Below are 25,233 nucleotides of genomic sequence, written 5' to 3' on the forward strand. Positions count from 1 at the left end.
GCATGAGACTCGCTGAAAGCATACTATAAAACAAATGGATTCTTCCTGCCCATCTCCATGTAGGTCCGAACACATTTGGAACTGTGGTGGGTTGATCTTGGCTGGCCACCACATGCTCAGCCAGCTGCTCTATCACTCCCCCTCCTCAGCAGGACAGGGGGACAAAACAATGTAAAAGCTCATGGGTCGAGGTAAGGGCAGGGAGATCACTCACCAATTACTGCCACAAACAACACAGACTCAGGGAAACTGATTTAATGCCAATTTATAACAGACATGGACAGTGAGAAATAGTAACAAAACTACCTTTCCTCCACAACCCTTTTACCAGACTCAACTTCAATTATTGCTCTCCTACTTCCTCCCCTGATCCACACCTCCCCTGGTGGCTCAGGGGAACAGTGAATGGAAGTTGTGGAGAGTCCATAAACACTTTGTCTCTGCCTCTTCTTCCTCTTCCCTGGCTCCAGCATGGGTCCTCTCCACAGGGTACAGTCCTGCAGGAGCAGAGTGCTCCAGTGTGGGCTTTTCTCCACAGGCCACAGCTCCTGCCAGGAGGCTGGTCTGTAGTGTGGGCTTTCCAGGGGCTGCAGCCTCCTTCTGTGCATGTCAACCTGCTGCATTGTGGGGTCCTCCACGGGCTGCAGAGGGACAGCCTGCTTCACCATGGTCTTCTCCAAGGGTTGCAGGGAATCTCTGCTTCAGCACCTGAAACACCTCCTCCCTCTCTAGTCCTTCACCAACCCTTGTGTCTACAGGACTGTTTCACATTTTTCACACTCCTTTCTCACACAACTGTCATGTGAGAAAGCATTTTTTACCTTTGCTTAACAGTTAGCACAGAGGCATGACCAGCATTGCTGATGGGCTCAGCTTTGGCCAGTGGTGGGTCCATCTCAGAGCCAGCTTCTGGTGTCTTCTCACAGAAGCCACACCCACAGCCCCCCCGCTACCAAAATCCTGCCACATAAACTCAATACAGGCACCAAACACTTGTATCATGAGATGGAAAAGAATATCAGACAGCAAAATCAAGAGCATGACCTTTAATAACATGTGGTATGAAACCCAGTTCATGGGCCATGAAGCATTCCTCCTTCTCCTACGCCTTCCGCACAAGAGGAAGGATACAAGTCATTAATTTTCACCCCTTAATAAACAACCAGCCCTAAGAAGGATCAATGGATTGTATCATTTCAGTATTGTACTAGTCAGCCTCAGCAGGATTTAAGTATTTCAGGTGTTTTCTCAGACACAGTAGCAGTAAGAAGAAACATTCACCCAAATAAAAACTTTAAAAACTGTTCATCATTTTCTGCCTTTATAATAGGTTGATAGAGGAACAAAACCTGCAGTGTTCATATCATACACTATCCAGCTTAACACCTTTACTGTATCAAACTATATTTCAGTTTGTCTGCTTAAACTGTTCATACTGGCACATGAAAGAAAACAGTGAACACACTCATATGAAAGCAGGACCTTCCCTGGCTCCTCTGTGGAAACAAAACCTAGAAGTATACCTTGATACTGAAAAGTCCTCAAGATTAGCTTCAGCCAGATATGCTTTAATTATTAGCATGGAATGCTGTGAGATCAGGTAAACTGTGGGCTATAAAGGGACAGGTGTATTAGAGACTTCTCACAGGACTAAGACTTGGATTATGAAATTCTTTTGTGGAAGAATAGTGACCACATCTTTTACCAAATTCAAAACAATAGTTCAAAAAGGTGTAAACTGCATATGTCTGTATATAAATACACAGGCACACAACTTTATTTCAGTCAAGCAACTTAGTTCCATCTATTGGAGAACATGGAAAGATGTGAAACAAAAACATGAATTACATTCTATCCCAAAGATGCTGGGGGATCCCTACACGGACGTACTCTAGAGCCTTCTATTACAAATCTCTTGCTTCAGCCACAGAGATCTCATTTCTTAAAGCTGTCTACTTTGGAAATAATAGCTTCTGCTTCCATGGAGGAATTCCACATGATGCACTCAACACCAGCAGGATGTCATCTAGTGGTCCACAACCTTTTCCAACCCACAGACATAACTACTAGAAGGAACAAACTGAATGCAATCTCAAAGTTTGTTTTTCACTTCTTTCTATATTTTAATGGATATTATTATTAATATTCCTCAGGCTGTAAAGAGAGGACACTATTTATGCTATATATTATTTGCCTCAGTGACCTGCTCAAAGAGGAGTTACCTCACATTTACCATCTGGTAGAAGTAGCACATAAAGCAGTTTCTGTGAAGTAGCTCACTTGCCTGCACTCTGAAGATGAGTATTTTTCACACCTGACAGACTAAAATCCTAGATCTGTTTATCTTTAATTCATTTTTATACATGAACTGTCTCACATTCTGTAGAAAAATTTGCTATGAACGGAAGTTATTTGATCTTTGGATATAGCAAAGGCATGTGGGCAAAGACATGAAAAAGCTACCTGATGCTAATTTACAGTGACACAGAAAGCAGAGTATTACTCATCTAATGACTTCCCTTTCTGTCTGCCCATCTCCCACAGATGCCAGGGTTAATCTACCTTATTTACATTATTCATGTACTTATCCAGTAATAGTTCTTGAAGTCAGCACAACATAATTGTGACAGTTTATCAACACAAATCTGTTTTGTACCATAAAAGCTGACTTATACTATTGAGCACATCCTTAAACAATGAACTAATTATATGGCTATTACACAGGAGGTACAACATTTGAAAGAAAGGGCTAAAAACCGCTTCAAACTTCTAAACAAAACATGAGTCTCTGAAAACATTACCAGAGACTGAGGTGCCAAGAAAGAAAATCCTGGAATAAACGAATGAAATTGTAGTAAATAACCAAAAATTGGATGGCTATTCCTAGATGGGAGTTAAGAGGTAGGGAGGGGATGGTGGTGGTGGTGGTGTATGTGAATAAATAAACAGAACTTCCTTGAACTGAAAGAAAAATAAGCACAGTACCTAGTGTCTCTAACCTTAAAAAACCCAAACAAACTAAAAACCACCTAGCTGCAACTATAGACCTGTAAATCCCTCTCCTATGTTCCCATGACTTTTTCTTAAGTGTAAATAATGTTTCTCAACTTTCACATTTTTCTTTCCCTCAGAATCAAAGAAACTTGCCATCTCTGGGGAAAACAAAACCAAAACAGATATCTCATGCAGTATGATGCTTTTCAGTCAGGGGAGGGGCTGGGTTTGATGGATAACACATGCAACTTTGGTTTTTTTCACTTGTTTTAACAAGTCATCATTTACATCAAGGATTTTAATCTAACATCTAAGATGAGAGATATCAGATACATAGATTGCAAAAAAGAATGTGGGGGGAAGTAAAACACGCACACACCCTCTACTTATAAACAATCCAGCTCCTGTGACTGGGCAGGCAGAAACCACCTTACACTGGCCATAATACTTGGGGAACACAGGTGGGAATAAGCCAACAGGAATCAATGGCACTTGTGGGTCAGTCTGCAGCCACAGGTAAACATCAGTGCTGTTAGTATGCAACAACTGCGTAGCAATGTGCATTTTGAAGGGAAAAAGGAATGCTTCCTTCTGGTTTAATTTCTGTCATTTTGTTTTACTGGGGGGGTGGGGAACAGACGACATAAATGACATGGGACAGAGGAGGCACAACGACACCACATTCTTCAGTCTTCTGAAATGCACAAAATGACTAATGGTCATCTATACAGCCTACAGAGCCCAGCCTAGAATTCCTGGTTCTAGTGCAGATTCATTTCTACTTCCTTATTAATTTTCTTTTCAAACTACCTTTCAGGAAGACTAATTTCCATCTTACACGTTAAGTATTACAGTGATACTTTTCTGTAAGAATCACTTTGGACTGAGTTTTCATTCTGAAGGAATTCTGTTCTGGTTTTTTATGTGTATCTTACCTTGCATCTTCCTTTTTGCTTGATGGCTGTCAATGTGGCAACAATGGGTTAGCACAGACACAGAACAGGTTGCATATAAAGTGGGAAAGGGACAGGGAAGTGTTAATTCACTATGCCCTCCCCATCAATAATTAAAACAAAATGTAAAGAACTACCTACTCTGAGGTCTAATCCTGAAGAGGCTTCAATGGCTAGTTTACTCAGGCCCAAGTGAGACCCTTAACAGGTAGTAATAAGGAGTCCTGTGAGGAGCAGACAGCATTATTTCCCTTTAGTTATCGTAGCCTGGTGAGTAGAAGGAAAGTGTAAACCAGACCTATTAGATCTTAGATTTAAGAAGTCCAGTAACTGCAGTGTACGCTATTGTTATTTGAAAAAAAAAAAAAAATGTTTACTCAATCAGCTTTCTTCAGGCTAATAAAATTCAGCAATGCCTTAATGAGTTAGTTGGGGCTAAATTACCTTTGTCAGAAGAAAAAAAGTCTTTGCTGTACAAGCTATGAACCTGCTCAGATGAGACAAATAACAGTTCAATACACATGTTGATGAAATACAGATCAGGTTTTGTGGAAGGAGGAATCAAAGTAAAAGCCTTGGGACTAGAACTTGGAGATTAGGGGAGTACACTACCAACTGTAGCAGTAGAAAGTGCGTAAGATTTTTATTAAGTACTTCTTGGCTTGGTTTGTTTATCTAGTATAAACATTTTTAAATCTTTACTAAGAAATGAACTGTTCATTTTCAACAGTTTTCCACCAGTGGGGATGCTCAACCTGCTAATCTTATACTACCACTGCTACTGCTCAGTAGCTAAACTTCCGCTGGTACCATGAACTGTAAGTCAGCAATTTTGATTTAATACCATTTTGAAGTCCTTAATGCACTGCAAAGCTGATTCAGTAATGGATACTTTTAACTATATTCCCAAAACATCCTGATATTTTTTAATTGTACCCTCAACAAGTTCATTAATATACAGGTAGTTAAAGTGATCCACTGGTGATTTAGCCAATTTTGTCAACTTTCAGACAATATTAAAACTAATCCTATCAGGTCTTTGTCTCTTACCAAGTTCATGTTCATGACTCAGTATCTGACTGTCAAGTACTTTAGTTGCACCCAGTAAGAAGAGGTTATACTTAATGAGAGAAGTGTGGTTTTAATCAGAGAATTGCATGGTATTCTGATCAGGTTACATAGGGTTTTTTCTGCATAAGAAAAGCAACAGTCTTGCATTTTTATATGACTCACTCCCAATTCAGTCTCTCTACTCAAAAAAAAAAAAAAAAAAATGCACAGGAGTTCACAAGAACCTCTAAAATTTTCATTTGGACTTCTTCCAAAACTCTTTGTGACTAATGCATATACTTCTCAGCTCTCATCCCTTTTCTCTCTCCCTCAGCTCTTCAGAAATTTGGATAGGCAACTCATTCTTTTAAGAACTCTGAAGAGATTCACTAGCAAATATACAATTATAAATATATTCTACTTCTAGGGGAAGAATAATTAAAAAAAAAAAAAGGCTCTGATTATCCAGAAATTATGAATCATTTCAGCAAGCAATTCCTTCTCTGGAGATAGCATTACCACATACTCCCATGTGTTTCCTATGCTTACTTAATGAAAGTCTCATCTCTAAAGTTTGTTTATTCAAGATTGACACAGATAACAGAAAATCAACTCTAACAAAAAAGCTTCTAATGTGGCTCTTGCTGAGCCCTCTGCCAACACACCTGCAGATATACTTAAGGTGTTACTCAAAAGACTACATTATCACAAAGTTATATACACTGTGCAAGATATACTAAACTGTTGTGCTATAAAGTATCAGTTGATATGATTTCTATATACAACAGTATTTGATTTCACAGAAAGCTATTTTTAACAGTTGGCAGAGAACAGAAGTATCTATTATATACTATCCTCTTCTAGCAAATGGAAAATGTTAAAAGGTTATTTGTTAAACCTTTGCTAAAACGTTAGTTTATGCTTTTAAATCAAGCATCTCAAGATTTTTAAATACCAGCAAGCTTATGATATATTCTGTCAAGGTCTGCTTTATTATCGGAAGTCTTTTGCCAGAAATATTTGTAGAAAACAAATTCTCCCATAGATCTCTCCAATAATTTACATGCAGGAGGCTTTTTTCTTATTCTACAGCCCACCTTGTATAACCATCCACATGAATATGTAAGGCTAAGGACAAAGATTGTCCTCCCCCATTTTTTCATGTGATATATTCGTGAGAACAGTATCTTCTCACAGCCATTCTTCTGCAAGACTAATAAACAAGCCAGATTCTTCTAGTTTCCTTCTGTTACAGTTTTCCTGACCATTCAAGGAGACCTTTTCTGCACCTGTTTCAGTCTCAAGTCGTCTCCCTTGAACATGAATGGGACATAACACTCCTAAGAGGATTATGTTACACCATTGCCATGCATAGCATCATTAAGAATTTCTAGTCCCTGTTAAAATACATCTTCTGATACAGCCTCAGGACAAAATCAGATGTTTAAGATTTGTCATACTGGCAGCTTGTGACCATCTTTACACGTGTCACAGGTAAGTTTTCTCCCTTCACTAACTACAAGTGATGAACTCGTAACTTAGAGCAGACACTTCACTTACTCTGTAAATTTTCATCTGCCTTTCTTTTGGACCATTCTTTACAGATCAACAAATGTTTCCAACACTAAATATACCCTGAGTGCTGTCACAAATCCACGTTCTCACCTCAAAGAAATAAAGAGTGCTTAAGAAACATGACACTGGGAAAAACAAACAAACAAACAAACAAACCCGGACACTAGAAAATACTGTTTCTATAAGAAAATTTCCTGTCTCAGAAATAAGTTACTTACCTCCATTGAAATTAAAGAAGAAATCAGAGAAACAACCACCAAAAAAAAACCCGATCAAGTTTTTGCTCACAAGAAAACTGTAAGCAACATCAATTTCTATAACAGGTTTGTAACAGAAAAGTGTTAGGCAAGCTTAAGCATATCTGTCATTACAACTCTCAATTGTAATTCCAAAGATAAAAGCTATGACACTTAAGTAAATTAAGTCAATAACCAGGCCACCTTTACCAATGGATTATTTGGAAACATATGCTTATTGCCATCTGTTACCAAGTTTTCCTAGGTTTGCTTTTGTCAAGCATCGGAAGACAATCTTGCCCACATCCTTCCTTCCCACTAATACATCAGACATATCTTAATCATGAACACAAAATACAGTTCTTTACATTTTCCACTAGCAAAGCTCTTTTTAGAGGTTAAATAAACCTCTTTAAAAAAGTTATTAAGGCTTATTTTAAGGTTTAAACCTCTAGAAAGAGGTTTATTTAAACTTTGACACCATAAAAATTCTTGAACCAAATATGGCTTGATTAAACTTACTTCATTAAAGAATGTGGGCACTACACTTGTGGGATAATCTGACGTGAAATTGTATCAGTCATTTATCAACAACTCCCAGTCAACGTCAGTGACTCAGAGGTATGCACTAGCCGTCCCATTTCATGTTGCATCTTTCCCAATGCAATAGAACCCACACAAACAACCTCAACAACTTCCGTCAGACTCATTTGTTATCTCACTACTAATTTCTTACTGAAAAACAAGAAAAAACACTGCAAAGAGGCAAAATTATGAGTCTAAACATTGTAGCCAAGTTCCAAGAACATTATTTATTAATTACCTACATAGACTGGATTTATATGTAAATATTTTTTTAAAAAGGGGAACAAATTCTAGAGTGCACAGAGGAAGAAGGGAACTTAGCCTTTCCTTCAGACATGAGGAGTGTAGCCTCTTTAGAGACTGTGGCACAAAAACTAGGTAACATGGGCACGCTAGCAATTCACTGAACATACTGGCTATCAAAGAGGACATTGGTAAGAGGAGAAAGAGATTGACACAGACCTGGACCAGCATCCCCTTCATCATGCAACTGCAGAACTTCTTGCAGAACACTGCACATTATAGCAAAAAATACAGTGAAGTCCTGCTGTAATCCACCTTTGCATATGTTAAAGACACAAAGTAGGAAGAGGGAATAACAGCACTCAGAGGTGTAAAACCTCTATTTGCTTAGCTTCAGTGAAAAAATTATCTTCAGCAGCATGTAGGACACAATACTTAAAAAGATTTCAGGGCCATGGATCAAGAAATTACTCAATTGGAGTTGTTATAAGATCTGTGAGATCACTGCCTTTGACAGGAAGGGAAGGCAGAGTCAGGGTTCTGCAGCTTTTCCTTCAGAAGGAGAACGTTCAATGCAGCCAGTACTCACCAACCCACAAATCTTTATTTTTCCAAGGACATAAAAACAGTTTAACTTTTTCATTTGAAAAAATTGACAAAAAGCCTCAGAGACAGTAACAGAACAGGAGAGTTTTGTCCACTGAATTCAGTTCTACTTCACATGTGTAATGCATACAGATTACTTTTTTCCATTGCAGTAGGTTTTTTTTAAGAGTTTATCCTCCTATATTATTCCATGCTACTAACAGTAAAGGGAAAAAACGCAAAGTCACCACCATCCATTTTTCGGGTTTTGAATGCTAGAAGACAATGTCTTAAAGCTGAAAGTATTATCACCTTCTCCTGGATTAGTAATATGGTGGCCTAGAACTCAGTGTTAACTGCATCTGTTTCAGGGGAAACCTGAACAAATTAAGATTACAACATACAGGTATGTTTTAGAAGAAACAGAAGTCCTTCTACAAAGACTGCATTACTTTAAGTAGCTATTAAAAGGCTGGTTGAAGGTGGGGCTTTTTTTAGTCATTTTAATTATTGTACTTTTGCTACAGTAAATATTACCATAGTGTAAATGCACCCAAACTGCTTTGGTTTTCTTTAAAAGAAAAATAATTTCAATTCAGATTAACTAACTGTTACAACAGTTCTTCACTGACTGGAAGAAGAAAATAAGGTGGAAAAAATCTCCATCCTCGCATATGCTACACTTAAAAACAAACATGGGTTAAAAAAAACCACAAAAGCACCAGTGTCACGAACATATTAACTCTTTATAGTATAATATTCTAAGTATCATTATTACAGATAGAATATTATAAGTAAGTGAATGCAGAAAAACATCTCCTCAAGCACAGAAATACTTCCTTGAAATCTCTGTTAATATATACTTAATTTCTTTTCCTTTGACATATGAACATAAAGCAACTGATAAAAAGCATATCACTGAATTGCCGCAAGCTGCTTCTAGTTGTAGACAAGTGAATTTATTACCATCAGGAGCAGTCTACATTTTTTAAATCGTTTCTGCATTCTTTGTATACAGATTGTCAAATTACTTGCATGTGGTAAACTCTTGTCATTTCCAGCTGCTCTTTAGTCCTTATTGTTCTGCACCAGCATACAACTTCCAGTACAGCTTATTGAAATTTGGTCACTAAGCAACAGTATCTTCCAAACCCACAACTAACCCCACAAAATCTCTCTCATGATTATTATAAGGTATAACAGATAAGAAATATAGCCTTTCTTTGACAGCCAACAAAGCAAACAATTCATAGCTTTCATTCACTGTTCTTCAGCAGCTTTCACAGCCTAATTCTGACAGACTAGAAATCTTTTAAGTCTTTAAATTCACTTAAAAATAATTAAGCATTACTTTAAAGTGCCTTTCAAGATTTCTTCAAGTCCTTCAAATATTTTAAGCAAGTCATATTAATTTTAAAAAGTATTATAAACAAAAACTTGTAAAAGATAAATGAACTCCAATGCCTACAGTTTCTATGCATAAGACTGCACTACCAAGGCAGCTGGCGAAAGTTCATCAGATCACTTCAAAATGTATTTCCAGACTTTAATATAAACTTTTTAGGTGTTTTAGAAGCTTTCTGGTCTTAAGTACTTCCAAGAAAATCCAGCTGAACAAACTATACCCTTTGCTTTCACATGGGTTTCCAGTATTGACCTTACAACATGACTAATCTTGCACTGAATTGTGAAAATAGTGTTCAAGTAACTGATAATAGTGAAAATAGTGATAATACTGATTATAAATCATAAAAACAATTTTTCATTGTCCTAAATTATAAAGTTCCCTAACTCCACTGCAATGCTCAGTGAACTGTAAAGTTCACTAACAAGTTAACCAAATCACTATCTGGGTAATATGAACATGAAAAGGATAACACAGATTGACAAGTAATCCATACTATACTCAGATTAAGAGTTCAATAAAAAAACCTCATGAAACAAGGGAAAAATACTCCTGATTTTAGACTGGGCTCTAAATTATTACCCTGTTTGCATGATACGGATGAAGTGGTGGTTATCCTCTTTCCAGGACACGGATGAGGTGAAAAAAAAAAATCTAACTAAGAATCTAGAATACTTTTCACAAGTCAAAGAAAGTTCTGTGACTTCACACTGTCTTTCAGAATTAAAAATGTTTCTTCTCTAATTCACTTATACTGTCCACAGCATCTGCTTACCCAAATTTCTACACAAATCCTCTCCAGTTTGCTTTGGCTAGATTCCTTGAATGCACCCTGTTGACCAAGTTTGCGAGACACCTAGTACTATCCACACCATAGCAACTTCCCAAATATGTCAAGCCAGAGACTTTGGTTCTCCACATTTTCTTACCAGCCACCTGAACTGTTATTAATACAATTAATTAACTCAATGTGAATTCCTGTACAACTTTTGGTTTATTTTCTACCAGAGAGAATTATTCATCTTACCAGTAATTAATATAATATTTTAAGTTTTGCTTTATTGAAAAGTTAGAATAATTATCCATTTTTCAATTTCTTAACAGGGCTTTTATACAGGTACGTTAACTAAAAAAACAACAACAAAAAAATCCAAATAACTGAAGTAGTTTGGAAAGGCCAAGAAATTGTAAAGATGTAAAGCCCCAATGTGTAGGGCTTACAGAATTTACTTTTCATACTTAGTTTGTAATTTTGTCTGGAACTCTGATATATCATGCAGGGACATACATACCAGGGCAAGAGGTCAAGAGATTTTCATTCCACTCTTGGTCTAAGCAAAAGCTGCATTTTGATATATACATAACTAGATATTACAGCACTCTGTTTTTCACTTCATACCAGCACTGTAATGACTGATTCCTCTTCAAGACAGTTTTTTAACTCACCAGCGATTACCCAAACATTTTCAATAGAGCAGCATAGTCCATTAATATTTTCCTAGAACACTGCAAACTAACCTAAGTCTGACAACTAGGGAAGTTGCCTAAAATTAAAAAATAAAATTAAAAATTTATTTCAGCCTCTTTTAAATGCTTTCAGATTACAATCAGTAGCTGATATACAAGAATGAAAACAAGATTGTTATGATATATAGTTTTCAACTCTAAAACTTTTGAACTTCTTGTGCAAGTCTATTCAAAGACTGAGTTTATAAGTGAAAAATGTTAACTGTGCTATTATTAGTAATACTGTAAATACATTTATTCACAGACAATTGCACTGTCTCAGCTGTTGCTTTGAATGCTTAAGCATGTAATCTATAGCAAACACTTATGGCAAACCAACAATTCAAGTAAAGAAGATAGAAGTTCCTGATACTGCTTAAATTCAGTACAAGCAAAGTAATTACAACAACAACAAAAAAAGATATCTGGAACTTAATAATATGCAACAGAAGTTTAGCTTTATTTCCACAGTACTAAAAGTTCGTTTATTGAAGTGTACTATGTATATCCAAAACATATTGCTTTTTACTCTACACCAAACAAGGAACTTCATAAATAAAACCTGTAATGTACCATTTAGTCCCTATAGAAAACAAACTTTAGTGTCCCTACCAGTGCTGCAGGAGGTGTGAAGTTGTTCAGACCAAGTACCTATTACAATTGAATGCAGCAGAATGAATTCAAACTATATTGGCATCAAATGTGCCCAAACATCTAAGGTGCTTTAACTTGGGAGTCCCAAATAGAATGTTTGAGTTACTCTATTGTCTATGTAAAACTGAAACTTTACTTATACAGTACTTAAATTAAAAATACTATCACAGAAATCCAATACAAATTGTTCTACAGAAGTTTAGGAATCTAAATTAAGAAATAAACTTTAAAAACTTTACAAGAAGAAACTGCACATAATAGCGATTTTTCTTGTCATTCCAGCTCAGTCTAATCTTACAACTGAAAAGTTTCCACCTACATCGTTTTCAGCAATGTCTTTTACCACCAGATGAAAAAGAATTTGTTTATCCTCCATAAATTTAGTTCCAGAGCAGAGAAAAATCAGGACTGCCTCAACATTCCCCTTATTTGAAATCATTCAAATCAGTAAGAGGATTTTGTGTGAGCACGCAATTCAAGAAAAGAGGAGATCCCTAGGCCTTCAACTTTATTCCTCCAGAACTACAAGATGAAAAAAGGGCATTAGTTGAATAAGAAGGTGGTATGATAAAGTTATCAGGGTCAGATCTAAGAGGTTTTCGAAGCTTTTATCTTTCTAAATGAGCTCAGCTATTTATGTTTGTTTTGCAAGCTGTAAAGTAATTCTGTCCTGATCAAAGGGAGAACTGAAGAGCAGCTGTTCAACAGTACATATATACGTATATTCTTGGTAAGTCAGTAATTCTGTTTGCATTCTTTAAGTCAAATAGTGGCCTGCTAGCTCATGACCTAGTTGAGCATTACAACTGCACAGTTGATAATACTACTCATAGCTATAAAGACAAAGGCCAAATTAAGTGTTGTCAAATGACATTGTGACACTGCACAGCCAGTACTACACAGGCAGATGAATGAAGTATTAAAATAATGTATATGGTGGGTATCTAATTTAACATATCAAATAATGGGTTTTAAGGCATGGGAATATAAAATCTTCATCCAACAATGCAGGATAAGAGTGGAATATAAAGGTTCCAGAAAAATGGAAAGTATTGTTACATTTGCACTGTTTGCAGTATGCTTAATGTTTTTCCATACACTAAAGAGGCATTCAGTAAGAAAAGTTGGATGACACTTTTCCCTCCTTTTTCTGAACTGTATGTTACTTCAGAGTACAGAGTTTTTGAGCTATAATAAGTTTATGAAGGAGCAGCACACAGCACAGTGCTCAGTATCAATTGTAAAAGTAATTGAAACATTCAGAAAAGCAAGCAAGAAAGGAAGCATGAACAGCTTAAATAGCAAACAACTATGCCACCATGTAAATCCATAGAATGTTCCATTTTGAAGACTGCATGTGGTTCTGTCAGCCCCTTTACCAAAAGAATATGGCCAGAACTAAGAAAGCCAAAGAAGAGTAAGAAATAATAATAATAAAAGCTTTGGAACAACTTTCATAAAGAGCAAGATTGAATTGTTTAAGATTCTTCAGGCTGGAGATAACCTAGTGGAAGGGATACGAGAGCCAAAATCAGGACTGGAACAAGTATCGTCAGTTGAGAATGATAATTCAACTGTCTCTAATACAAATTAAAACCAAAACAAAATATGGATCTCTTCACTGGGATTCAAAAAGGAACTACACAAGCTTTCTGAAATAAATATCCACTGAGGATTTAAAAACAAAGTAAACACTTCTGCCTCACGAAGTCCCTCAGGTGCAAAATTTTGAAAATGGGCCATGTGTTCTGGGGAAGTAAGAACACACATTAGACTACGTGGTACTCTTCCCTAGGCACATACTGTGGGCTACTGAGACAGGTTACTGGGCTAAGCAACAGCTACTGCTACAAGCTCTTCTCCTTCATCATGATATAAAAAGCTCATATGAAGTTAAAGTCTGCAAAAATTCAGGGCAACGGCTTTGTTAAAACTGTCAATTGACAGTAATACATTATGATTACTGACTAAAGTTCACTGATTTACCATAGTCCCTTAGTCACACAACAACAGAAAGCAAAAAGCTACTACCTGCCATTTCAGTGCACAAATTGTATTTTTGCCATTTCACCATGCCATCTGCACAGCAAACCTGGTATACAGAATTATAAAATTCAATGTCAAAATTATTTTAAGGCTAAAGTAGACATTTAATATGCCTTAATATACTTCAAGAATTTTAACACAGTAAGTTTTATATGTGTGACAGCTTGATATTTTAAGATGACAGATAAATGGAAAGAGATAGGACTTCTAATGGAAAATGGCTGCAGCCACGCTGTCAATATAACAGCTTTTGGTTTGAAGGTAACATATGCAGTCTCCTAAAATATATTGGAAAACCAGTTTCTTTATATCCCTGCAATATACTCATTTAATAAGATAATAAACAGAATTGTTTTAGGAGCACGTCAGTATCAAAAAAAAAAAAAATCCACATACAGAAGAATTGTTAACTTTATATGAATAACTAACATGTTACACAGACCAAATTAGCTCTTCTCTGAAAAGTTCTTAAATCTAAAGGTAGACCACTACACAGAGCAGATGTGTAACATACAGAAGTTCACAGGCACAGTTCTCTAGTACACCTTACTAAATTCTACATGAACGATGTTCTACAGTAATAAATAATCATCATCATCCAGTGTTTCACTCAGAATGTCACGAAGTTACACAGTACTGGATTTACAAGCAGACAACTAAAACCATACCAAAAGAACAAAATGTGACCCACCTGCCTTTCTTCACAAAGATGGCAGATCCCAGTTAGAATTATTGTTTCCACCAGATAATGAAGGGCAGGTAACAAAGTGCTATATAAGACACCTTCCTGACAGGATGTCTTTTCAAAACATCTGACAATATATGAAGTCATATGCTAAAATTCCCAGATTTGTGGGAATCCAGCACAGGACTGCAGTTGAGCAAAAAAAAAAAAAGCACTTATATTGCTTGAATCTCTAGCTGAGCTATTGAGGTGCTTTCTCCAAAACTCTCCTTAAATTACATGTGATAAAGCAAAACACATTTTATTCAATTAATCCACCAACTGCATCTATGAAGATGATGAACCTGGCTCTAACTTAAGGGGCCAATGGTTTTCAAGCACAATGCTACTAGAGAATTTAACAGATGAAATCTGAGCTCCCATGAAGAAGGAAAGGCGCACTGATTTCACTACATCTGAGCTTTGACTCTCACTGACTGTATTTCACTGCAACCACATTAGTACATATATTCACCATTCTGCAAACATGAGAGCACTCAAGCATAACTATTGCCATTTTCTTCCTCCTTTGGCTCAAACTTTATGATAATTTAGTCATACGATGCTCTTCTGTCCGAGGGAATCATAACCTAGATAGAGTAAATTGGTTTGACAGAAGACTACTTGCCTGGTAATTCTAGGCAAAGTCAATCAATCCTCTGCAGAAATTTTTTCAGCAACAAGTGACAAAAATGTAAACCTCACAACAGCCCTATGAAGGATGATGAATTTTTGTAAAGCTTTTCAAGAGAAATGGTTGGTAAAAATCTAAAGCATTAAAATCAGGAACAATTTTCAAAAGGTCATATGCTAACAAAGTTTGAAATAATTTAAACTCAATTGTTGCCAAATCTATTTTCAGGTAAAATGCTACCTAGCATGTATCTAAAATATTTATTTTTATACATAACAACTTTATTGCAGATCAACAGAGGAAAATGCTTACCAGAGTAAAACTAAGCCTATCTGGCATGCAACTTCATCAATCTGGAAAAAATAACTCCAAACCAGATGTCAATTGTCTTTTTACTCACAAAACACTGTGTTGCCTAAGAGACGTAAAAAGAAAGTATATCACATATAAAGACAGTATGAATAAAATGTTTTATAGAAATAAATTATGCACTTAGGTGAAATGCAACTGTTTCAAACCCACTTACAAACATTTCATAACATTAAACAAAGACAGGATTTCGTATCTATCACATACATATGTTGCATAAAATCAGTGACTGATTTAGATTGGAAAGAACCTCTTGAGTCACCTGGTCCAACCCCCAGGTTAAAGTAAGGCCAACTACATCATATTGTACAGGGTCCTGAGCTAAAGCATTATGAGCATCTCCAAGGACAGAGGTATTGTAGCATTGCTGGGCTACCTGCTCCAATGACTGACTACCCTCACAGCCACCGGAATTTCTCCTTACAACTCCATGCGCCTCTTGACCCCTCACTGTAAACCTCTGAAAGTGCCTGTCTCTGCTTCCCACCATTAAGTAGATGTGGACAGCAGTAAGATCCCACACCACAGCCTTCCCTTGTGAAGCCTGTAGAGAACGTGCTCTCCCACCTTCTCCTCATACATAATGGACTTAAGCTCACTACCCCTCAAGACTCACTCCAGCAGTATTTCTCTTATACTAATCAAAATCAACGCAGTAGTCAAGAAGCAACCTAGGTGCCAAATACAAACACTTTCCTCAACCAACCCAAAATACCCTCGTCTCTGGGCACAACAGCACGAAACAATACATACAGTGGTCAAACCCAAGCAAACTTACAGGCTACAAACACGTTGCCTCTGAAGGATAGGAAAAAAAATCTATTAAAGATAGAAATTTTTTTTTTACTTTTTTTAAGTTTTATTTATTCAATTATCATGACAACAAAGCAGATTCAAAAGTTTGTGAAAATTTGTTAAGTCCTGAAAATTTGTTAAACAGATAGGCACTTAGGTTACTGATTTTAATCAATGCCAAAACAGTTGAAGATCTGGGCCTAGGTACTTTAGCAGACCAAATTCTACTTTCAGTGATTTCAAAGCTTAAGATTACTAAAAAAGGATATATTGTGCTTTGAAAAAAAAAAAGTCTGCCTACAGATATAAGCAATTACAATATAAATTGCTGTCCAAGAGGCTTTCAGATCACAGAAATCTGTCTTTAACTCAGCGTGTATGAACACTTTGCATAATAAAGCATAGGGGAAGAAAAACCCCAGTGGATTACTTTGGTAATTCATTCCCAAACTACAAGGTCAAAAGGAGGACACAAAAGCTGTGTGGTTAATTAAGAGGTTCTCAAATCAGTTTGCTATAAAAGTATTTGTGGAGACGTAAAGTGGACTAAACCATTTTAAAAAAAGCCAGAGCCATGCCCCAGATTTTACATTGTTGAAAAACCTGGGTATAAAATAACCACAGGAAGAGAGACCCTCGCTATCCACTAACAACTTGAAATACAGTACCTGAGAGGACAACATACTTAACATGCTAACAAATAAGGTCTCACAACAGAACTGCAGATGAAGATGTTACTCCTAACTGCAGCTAGAAAACTACTGAGTGTGGTTCAATTACCACAGCTATAACTGGCTTCAGACAGGTAAAATTACAAAATAACCTTCTTCCCCTGTACATAACGCTTTCGACAGAGTTAAATTGTTAGATATACACAAGGAACTACTAAGCATGCACCAAAAATTTACTATTTAAAACAAAATAATCACTTAAGCACAGAAGGCTAAATAAGATGCAATACTAATTATCTTATAAATTGATAATATAATAACTTAATGTTCCACACAGATAAAATTATGTTAAGGTTAATATCAATGGGAGGGTACCCATATGGCCCATCCTTAGCAAATGGCCTGGATGACAACACTTGAAAAACCAGAAACATAAGGGTAAAACGGCATGCAACTGGAACACCCAAAACTGAGATTCTGTCAAAAAAGTGGTAATGCTAAAAAGACAGCTCTGAAAATGATTGAACAATAACTGGGAAATTACAAAGAGTCTTTTGAAACAAAGGAAGAGTCAGCTTGAAAAGAAAGACAAACATTCATGCTTCATTAATAATGGAGGAAGGAACCTCATAATGGCAACCAGAGCAATCACCAAAGCCTGAACAATGGAGAAATCCCTCCACCAGCATCACCACCTCCTCCATGCCTTGAGAAGCAGCCTCCCCAGCAAAGACAGAGGCAGCCCCACTTCAACTAGCACAGTGACAGTTGGGAGGGGATCCATGGCTCAGGCGGGCTATGTGACTTGGCGGGGGGGAACTTTACCCCTAGCCTGCAGATTAGCAGATTGTAGGGAGCAGCTCTGGTATAAAAACTGGAACATCCATATTTCCAGGAAGAGGTGTGTGCAGTTAGGTGAACTCACAGTCGTGGAAGAGCAAGCATTGCTTGTAACCCACACTGTCCATGGAGCTTGTGTGCCAATAACTGTGTGAGGGAAGAGGAGGATTAGAACTTTTCATGATTATGTTTAGCTATTTGTAGATGTTTCGTACACTTCTTAATGTTCCAACATTCTGGTTAATCTATTCTATTCCTGATATCAGTCCTAAGCATACAGTTCCCTGATTGCCAATTACTTCACATTAATAAATCAATAAATTGCTTTTTGTGCATTTTTAAATGACACAATCTGGGTAGTTCTTCCCTGATACTCAACAATATGAGTCTTTGAATATATCAACATTCATTTGTAATGTTCCTTAGCAGCTATGCAGAGAAATTACAGAGCAAACATGCTTTTTTGTAGGGGAAAAAAAACAAACAAAAACATTTCCTTGGAGAAGACTGATTATTCAGCTGCATCCATTTCACTCAAGAAAACTCCATTTTTTAACAAGACTTAGACTGAGGAACATGAAAGACGCATTCAGTACCTTTATGAACTCTCCAAATTCCTTCACCTCTGATCAAAGTCAAATTCAAAGCAGGCCTCTCCATCAGTTAAGTCTTGTAAAACCTTATGCTAGCCTGCTTTCAGAGATGACATTATATCCAGCATAATCAAAAATCCCACATGTATGCACATTAATTAAAAACAGATCTAAAAGAAAGGCAAAAATAGATTAAAAATTACTAGACAACACCCATGTAACTTTGTTTCACACTGCAGAATAACAGCTCATAAACAGAAATGAAGACACAGGCAAGGTTAACAATATTGTATTTTAGATTAGTTCCAAGCTGGTTTTACAGCCTCAAGTTTCCAAGTTTGTTTGTCACTGCTGAGTAAGGTAGAAAAATTTTTACCTCTAGGGAAACTAACAAGGTCAGCCTCAAAGATCCGGGTCTTGTCTCAGCAAGTTTACCTCAGCAAAACAAAAATACCTTGTCTTCACTGTTTTGCCAGCGCTACCCACGCAGTTACCATGGTTAAAAAAATCCAAACCCATGCCACTCCCACTACTATTTTTCTCTTTTAATTGTGAAAACAAAGCCTCAGTCTGACCAGATGCCTTCAGGTATCCTAAATCAAATTATCTCTCCTCTGAAGAATGACTTCATTACACACATAATATCAGAAGAGAATTAGGCATGAAAAAATTTCAATTATGTAGAAAAGTGATATATGATCCTTAACATCACCTTTACTCAACTATCACCTTCATAAATGGAAACTTCACGATGCAAGCAAGGCAGACTGTTGCACAATCCACACCTCCTAGATCACACAGGGTTTTGTTTCTCACAGTCACCTGCCTCAGAACTGTCTGGCAGGAATACAGAATTCAAAATAATACCAAAAGTATATGCAAAAAAGCCATCATGACTCACAGGAACAAATCCCCATCTAAAGGAGGAGTTGGTAGGTAACCATGTTACTACAAGAAGTCATCCATACTCTCTGCACTTTGTACTGTGTGGTCCATCTTGCAAACAAAACTAAAGCAGCAGAAGAATAAAAATAAGCCCAGGTTTATTACTGGCTTTGTATCTTTTGGTTCAAGTACAATGCTCAACCTCACCTCATATCCCATCATGGCAGTTTCTTCAATACATACATTTTTTTCTATTTCAGAGTCAAAAGCCATACACCATTAACAAGAAGCTCTCTAGTAATTTCCCTGATGCAAGAATTTTAAATGCATGAGAATTCCCTCTTAGTACTTCTAACATTAGAATCCTACAAGCTCAGCTGTTTCAAAATCCTTTCAGAAAAGGCTATACCTGAATTTCTAACATGAAGACTGAAGGGCAGGTGGATGAAATCATTCAAGGCAAAAGTAAGGAGGTATTTCCAAGTTTTACATTAGATTGGTTACACTAAAGAAACAAAAAGAAAGTGAGCAGCCACTGTAAGCTACTAACAGTTTACAAATGTGGATTTTTAAATAATTACTAGAGTGAGCAATTAGTTGAGAGTAAAGACAGAAAGTAGCTGACAACATATAACCACTTTCCAAACCTCTAAGAACCACATAAAGTGTAGGTGTATAATCCATTAAAATATGCAGTATTTTATGTTTTACAGTTGGGATATGACTTGCACATCTAACAATCTTGACTTTTTCCTTCAACTCTTTCCAACTGGTGTCACCAGCTCCCTACAAACTTTGTCTGAACTTAAACCAAACAGCCTCTGTCAGTGCTACTTAAAAAAACTCAACCAAACTAAACCCATTCCTTCATGCTCAAATGTAGTTGTACAACAAGCTTTCTTAAGGTTTTGGAATTCTATGATTTGTGTGAGGTAAAAGAAGTTGTTGATGAATGTGATGATTTAGTTCTTTTTGTTTAACCTCATTGCAAGTATAAGATTCTCATTTCCTGAGGAATGTAATTAAGTTGTGGAATTCTTAGACCACAACAGAATGACTAGAGTTAACAGAACTATAAACAAAGCTAAATATATTATTTTGTAAAAAATTTATAGTACTGCAAAGATTCACAAGCATTTTTGAAACTATGTTAAAAATAGCTGCATACCAAATACTAAATAGGAATCAAATTCAGTAGTGACTTCCCTTTTCAGTCCCCGAAGTTAGAGACAAATTGCTCTTGCCAGTTGCAGAAGATACAGTATCCTGGAGTTTCCATAGGGAAAAAGTAAACACTGAAAAGCAGAAACAAAAACCCTAAGATTTACTGTACAAGGAGCTCTTAAACAATCATTATACATTGCAAAAGTCCCACAGACTGAGACTTTTAGACTTTTATTATGAACAGACTTCTTTAAAATTAGTTTCTTAAAAATCTGAGATGATCTGTAGATACTCTGAAAACCATTTGTTGCAATTATTTAGAAATTCTATGTTTAATCTCCCCATTAGAGAGAAAAAAAAACCACAAAGAATCTGGCATGCCATAGAAATGTACTATTTACATAGCACAAAATGATGAAACATGTAGTTTCTAGGTGCCCTATGGGCCGTGGATGGTGGGTTTTTTTCTTTATTTCTAATGAAAAAGTGGTTATGCTTTTGTTTTGATCAAATTAAAGTATACTCCCAAAATTCTGGGACATACAAAAGTAAAATAAACTATATTCTAGCAAAATAAAATTTAGATTTTTGTGCCAATAAATTCTGACTATGAAATTCTGCTAAGTAAAAAATATGACTCTTCCAAAAACATGGGGAATATGACACAAAGGATCACTGTGGCAGCAAAACCAGAGTCACTCATTCATCAGGATTTTAAGTATTTTGAGAGTACAATTGAACAAGCTAGAATTCTCACACAAAATCAATTTTTAAGATGTCAGTAGGGACACTTCTTCTATTACTGATCATCTTTGACAACAATTCAGTAACAAAAATATGTTCAAGACATCAAATATATAATGTAGGCAATAAAATGCAATATATGCAACATACCCATGGGGATACCAGTGAGAAAAGAATTCCCTAATTTTTTATATTTTGCAAGTATCTCTGCAAACATAATATTAAGTCACTCAGGTAAGTAAACCCATCAATCACACTCCCCGAGTTACACTAACAGGCTTGCTTCTCTATACTAGTTCATACTCACTACATCCATAATTGAGTTGCATTAAGATGTTCAGTAATCTTATCATACAAGCAACGTACTTAACTCAGAGGAAACACAAATTTTATATCACATGTTCACTTTCTATGGACCCCTAAATTTTCTTCCATCTGATAAAACTTCAGACTACACTTTAGAAACAGGTGCACTTTTTTCTTCTGTTTTACAATTATGAAAAACTTCAGAATATTTGACAGGGCTTTAAGGCAATGCTGGTATCTCAATAATGTGGATTTCAAAAAAATTAAAATAAAAACTGACAGCACATTTAAAAAATAACCTATTATTCTCAAACATGTTTCCTTATGAACACACAAACATAATTTGAGTTTCCCTATTTACCCATAGTACATGATGGTAGCATTTCTTTCTCCATCTCAAAACGGGGCATTGATGGTAGGAAACTTAAGTTTTGGAAAACTTCCAGCCTTTGCATTTTAAGTGGCATAACATAATGAATAAAAACAGTGTCTTTCTTTGAAGCAACAGCACATGTCAAGCTTCTGATGTGCCTACATTATTTTATTTTTGTTGGCTGCAATTCCAACAAATGACTGAAAATCAAGATTACCCAATATCTGGAAAAGGACGACCAAAGAAACACCTTAGTCTTAAGATCTACTGTTCTGAAACCACCAAAGAACATGCAGAACATGTAAAAGTATTATGAAAAAGTAATTTTATTATGAGCTATTATAATTCATTTCCTTTAAACAAATTCATAAGTTGGAGTCTCAACTCATTTTCAAGCTAAGGGGTGGAATATTTTGTACATTTCCTCGTTTACACTAAATCTACAAATGCCCCACAACTACAGCTCAGAAAAACTGGGATACCATAAGGAGAAGATAAGAACACAAACACACACAGCACAACAACATCCACAATGGAACTAATAGTGGTCTTTGAACTAGATTCAGATAAGACCCTTCCAGTGCTCTTGCAGGAGATTATGGTATTAAGAGAGACAATCTGTTGATCATACTGGAAAGTAAAACCCTTCCCTCTAAAAAGTCCAGGATCAAAAAAAAAAAAAAAAAATTGATTTAAAACAGCTAGTTACCACACATGTTTTCATAGGCTGCAGATTTAGTGATCTGGTTTGCCCATTAAATACTATCTACTCAAAGCATCCATCCAAAAGCTATATTTAGGTTTCTTTGATAAGAAATATTATTATTAGAGATGTAACAGCCCTATAGTAAATAATGGTTTAAAGCAAATGATCAAATACAAGTTTGTGCAGTATGCTTAACATTTAACTTTTTTACAGTTGTTTATTAATAATAGTTCTGTTGTTAATAAAATAGTTTAATACTTCAATAACAGCCACTTCATTCAAAGGATACCATATTCAAGACAGTTCAGGTAGGTGCAATTATCAAGGGTTGGATTTATGTTCCCATATGGTTTCCCTTCTATGAATCTCCAATTCTTTTTATCAAAAATAGCTTAGATACAGCTACAATAGCACAGTCACTATTTCAACCCTTCTAAAAGCTTGTCCTTTGACATTATCAAGAAAGTAACTACTATAGATTGAATACTATGTGACCTTTACTGTTCTTTGCTAAACAGAAGATTGATCAATCCATAAAACGTTTACACACTTGTCCAAACAGCACACGTGTGCAGTAAAAACTAGAAGAGGATTTGTTCATCTTTTTCTAATTTTTGTAAACAAAATTTGTATTTTAAACTTATCAAGAAGAGGGAAGGAGTCCCAGAAATACATTCCTTCATCTGATACGGATTCATCTCATCTGGCTGAACTGGAAACTTAACACTGCCTTTGGAATAAACCAGCTGCATTTTACTGTTATGGAATGAAGACTAAGAACTACTTTGTACCGAGGAAATACTTCAAAAAGGGTAGCTATGAGAAAAAGAGATCAAACTTTGGGCTTATATACCTGCTAGAAGGTGAGAAATTCCAGAGGGAAAAACCTAAAGGCAAGGCTGAAATTCATGAAGCACACGCTCATGAACTACAGGAAGGCTAAACTGCAGTTTCAGGTAAAAGCATGCTCAGATGAGTGCATCCTTCAGGAAGAGAAAAGGATCAGCTAGAATCACTCCATTGCTGTCAGTGCCAACAACTAACACAGCTGTGTGAGAACCCTGTCAAAAGTCAAGTTCATTTTTGTTAAGAGGTTTTAACTAAATAAAGCAACAAGTGTCAGCTTGACTTAAATTTTCTTTTTTCCTCATTGTCTTTTGGGCCCTCTTTTTTTTTTTTCAGCCAGCTGCCCGGATAGCAGTCACTTCCAGGATAACTGAACCACCACAGTTTGTCTTCCATCATCTGTTTCCTAACATAAGAATTATGTTTAACATCCCTATAAAAACTGCTGCATCTACTGCTTTATTGCTGATCCTATGGCTTATAAAATGGTCTTTTTAAGACCAAAGATTTTCTATCTAGTAAATTTTCACACTCTTTATAAAGCAAGTTAGAAGAAAGTGATTGAACTTCTCAACTTCAAGTGGTGCAGCTGTCACATAACAGAAATATTTTAACAACTGTAGAAATAGTAGGCTACACAATCCCCACAGTTTTTTGGTTGTTTTTTTTTTTTTTTTTAATCTGCAGTCACACAGAGTCTTTCAAAATCATTACTAGCACTGAGTAATGCATCCTTTCCTTCATCATGCAGGAATCAGGACAGTATGCAATACAAGTCTAAGTAAATGATCATGGTTATTGTTAGTAAAATGTACCCAAATAATGAAGCTACATCTCATACAGAACTGTAGGAACATTTATAATTTCAAACAACTTGATTCTAACACAGCTTTTTATTGCCTTTTCTTATTTTCACAAATCTCTTAAAATTGCTTCAAGCATACAGAAGGATCCTTCCATAGATATAAAATAGAACACAACCATCCATCAAGAGCAGTTCCAAACAAGTCCTTTGAAAATCTTTGTTTCGAGCTGCAAGTGGCGAACCACTGTAAAATATGTCATCCCTGTTAGAAGAACTTGTCTTATATCAGCAAGGTGCAAGAAAGAGGTGATGTATCTTGGCAGTCAGATATATCTACAATGTTTATAGATCATGTTTACTCTCTCTGTCAAATCCGTAACAAATGATGTTTTATGTTTTAACTAGAGCTGGTAAAACTCGTGTCTTGCAATAGTATTTGGCAAAGTTGTATCACTTTGTTAAGGAGCATCTAAAACCAGAGGAAGCAGCCTGGTGCCATATCCAGTCACAGTATACAATAAAAATATTACTTAATGAATCTGGAGAGGACAATTGAGTTAACCTCTCTTCATTATTGCATGATAACCCAACACTCAGTCAACAAAGAGAAAGTAAATAGTAAAATGGAGCAGAAGAGCACTACATTTTCAGCTAGAGAAGGAGCAGATGACTAAGTGATTCTAAGAATTCAGAACCAGCTTTCTAAGAATTCAGAACCAGCTTTCTAAGAATTCAGAACCAGCTTTCTAAGAATACTGATTTGCAGAAAGCTGGTAGAAAACAAACTGTCCAAACTTATGAGATAAAAATCATGTTATAGAAGCTCTCTACTTCAGTCATTGTGTTTATTAATAAAACAAATCATGACCATATATCTTTTGTTAAAATAAAACCAGAACATAACAAGCAGCAATGCCTTATGAAATTCATACTACGCTACTTATAA

At 36.1% G+C, this 25,233-nt stretch overlaps 1 protein-coding gene across 7 annotated transcripts in view; it reads right to left on the reverse strand.

The window, feature by feature from the left end:
• LRCH1 (leucine rich repeats and calponin homology domain containing 1) overlaps positions 1 to 18,567 on the reverse strand; it is a 93,754-nt gene extending 75,187 nt beyond the window's left edge. For all 7 annotated transcript variants that reach the window (XR_003399148.1, XR_003399170.1, XR_003399145.1 and 4 more), the window contains exon 1: positions 18,462 to 18,567. Coding sequence is in view for 3 of the 7 variants with exons in the window: in XM_026856431.1 (XP_026712232.1) it covers positions 18,462 to 18,525 (64 nt within the window). In the remaining 4 variants the exon portion in view is untranslated. The remainder of the gene's footprint in view (positions 1 to 18,461) is intronic.
• Between the last annotated feature and the right edge of the window lie 6,666 nt (positions 18,568 to 25,233).

This window comes from Athene cunicularia (assembly GCF_003259725.1).
Source record: "Athene cunicularia isolate RWA chromosome 1 unlocalized genomic scaffold, athCun1 chr1_part1, whole genome shotgun sequence".
NCBI lineage: Eukaryota > Metazoa > Chordata > Aves > Strigiformes > Strigidae > Athene > Athene cunicularia.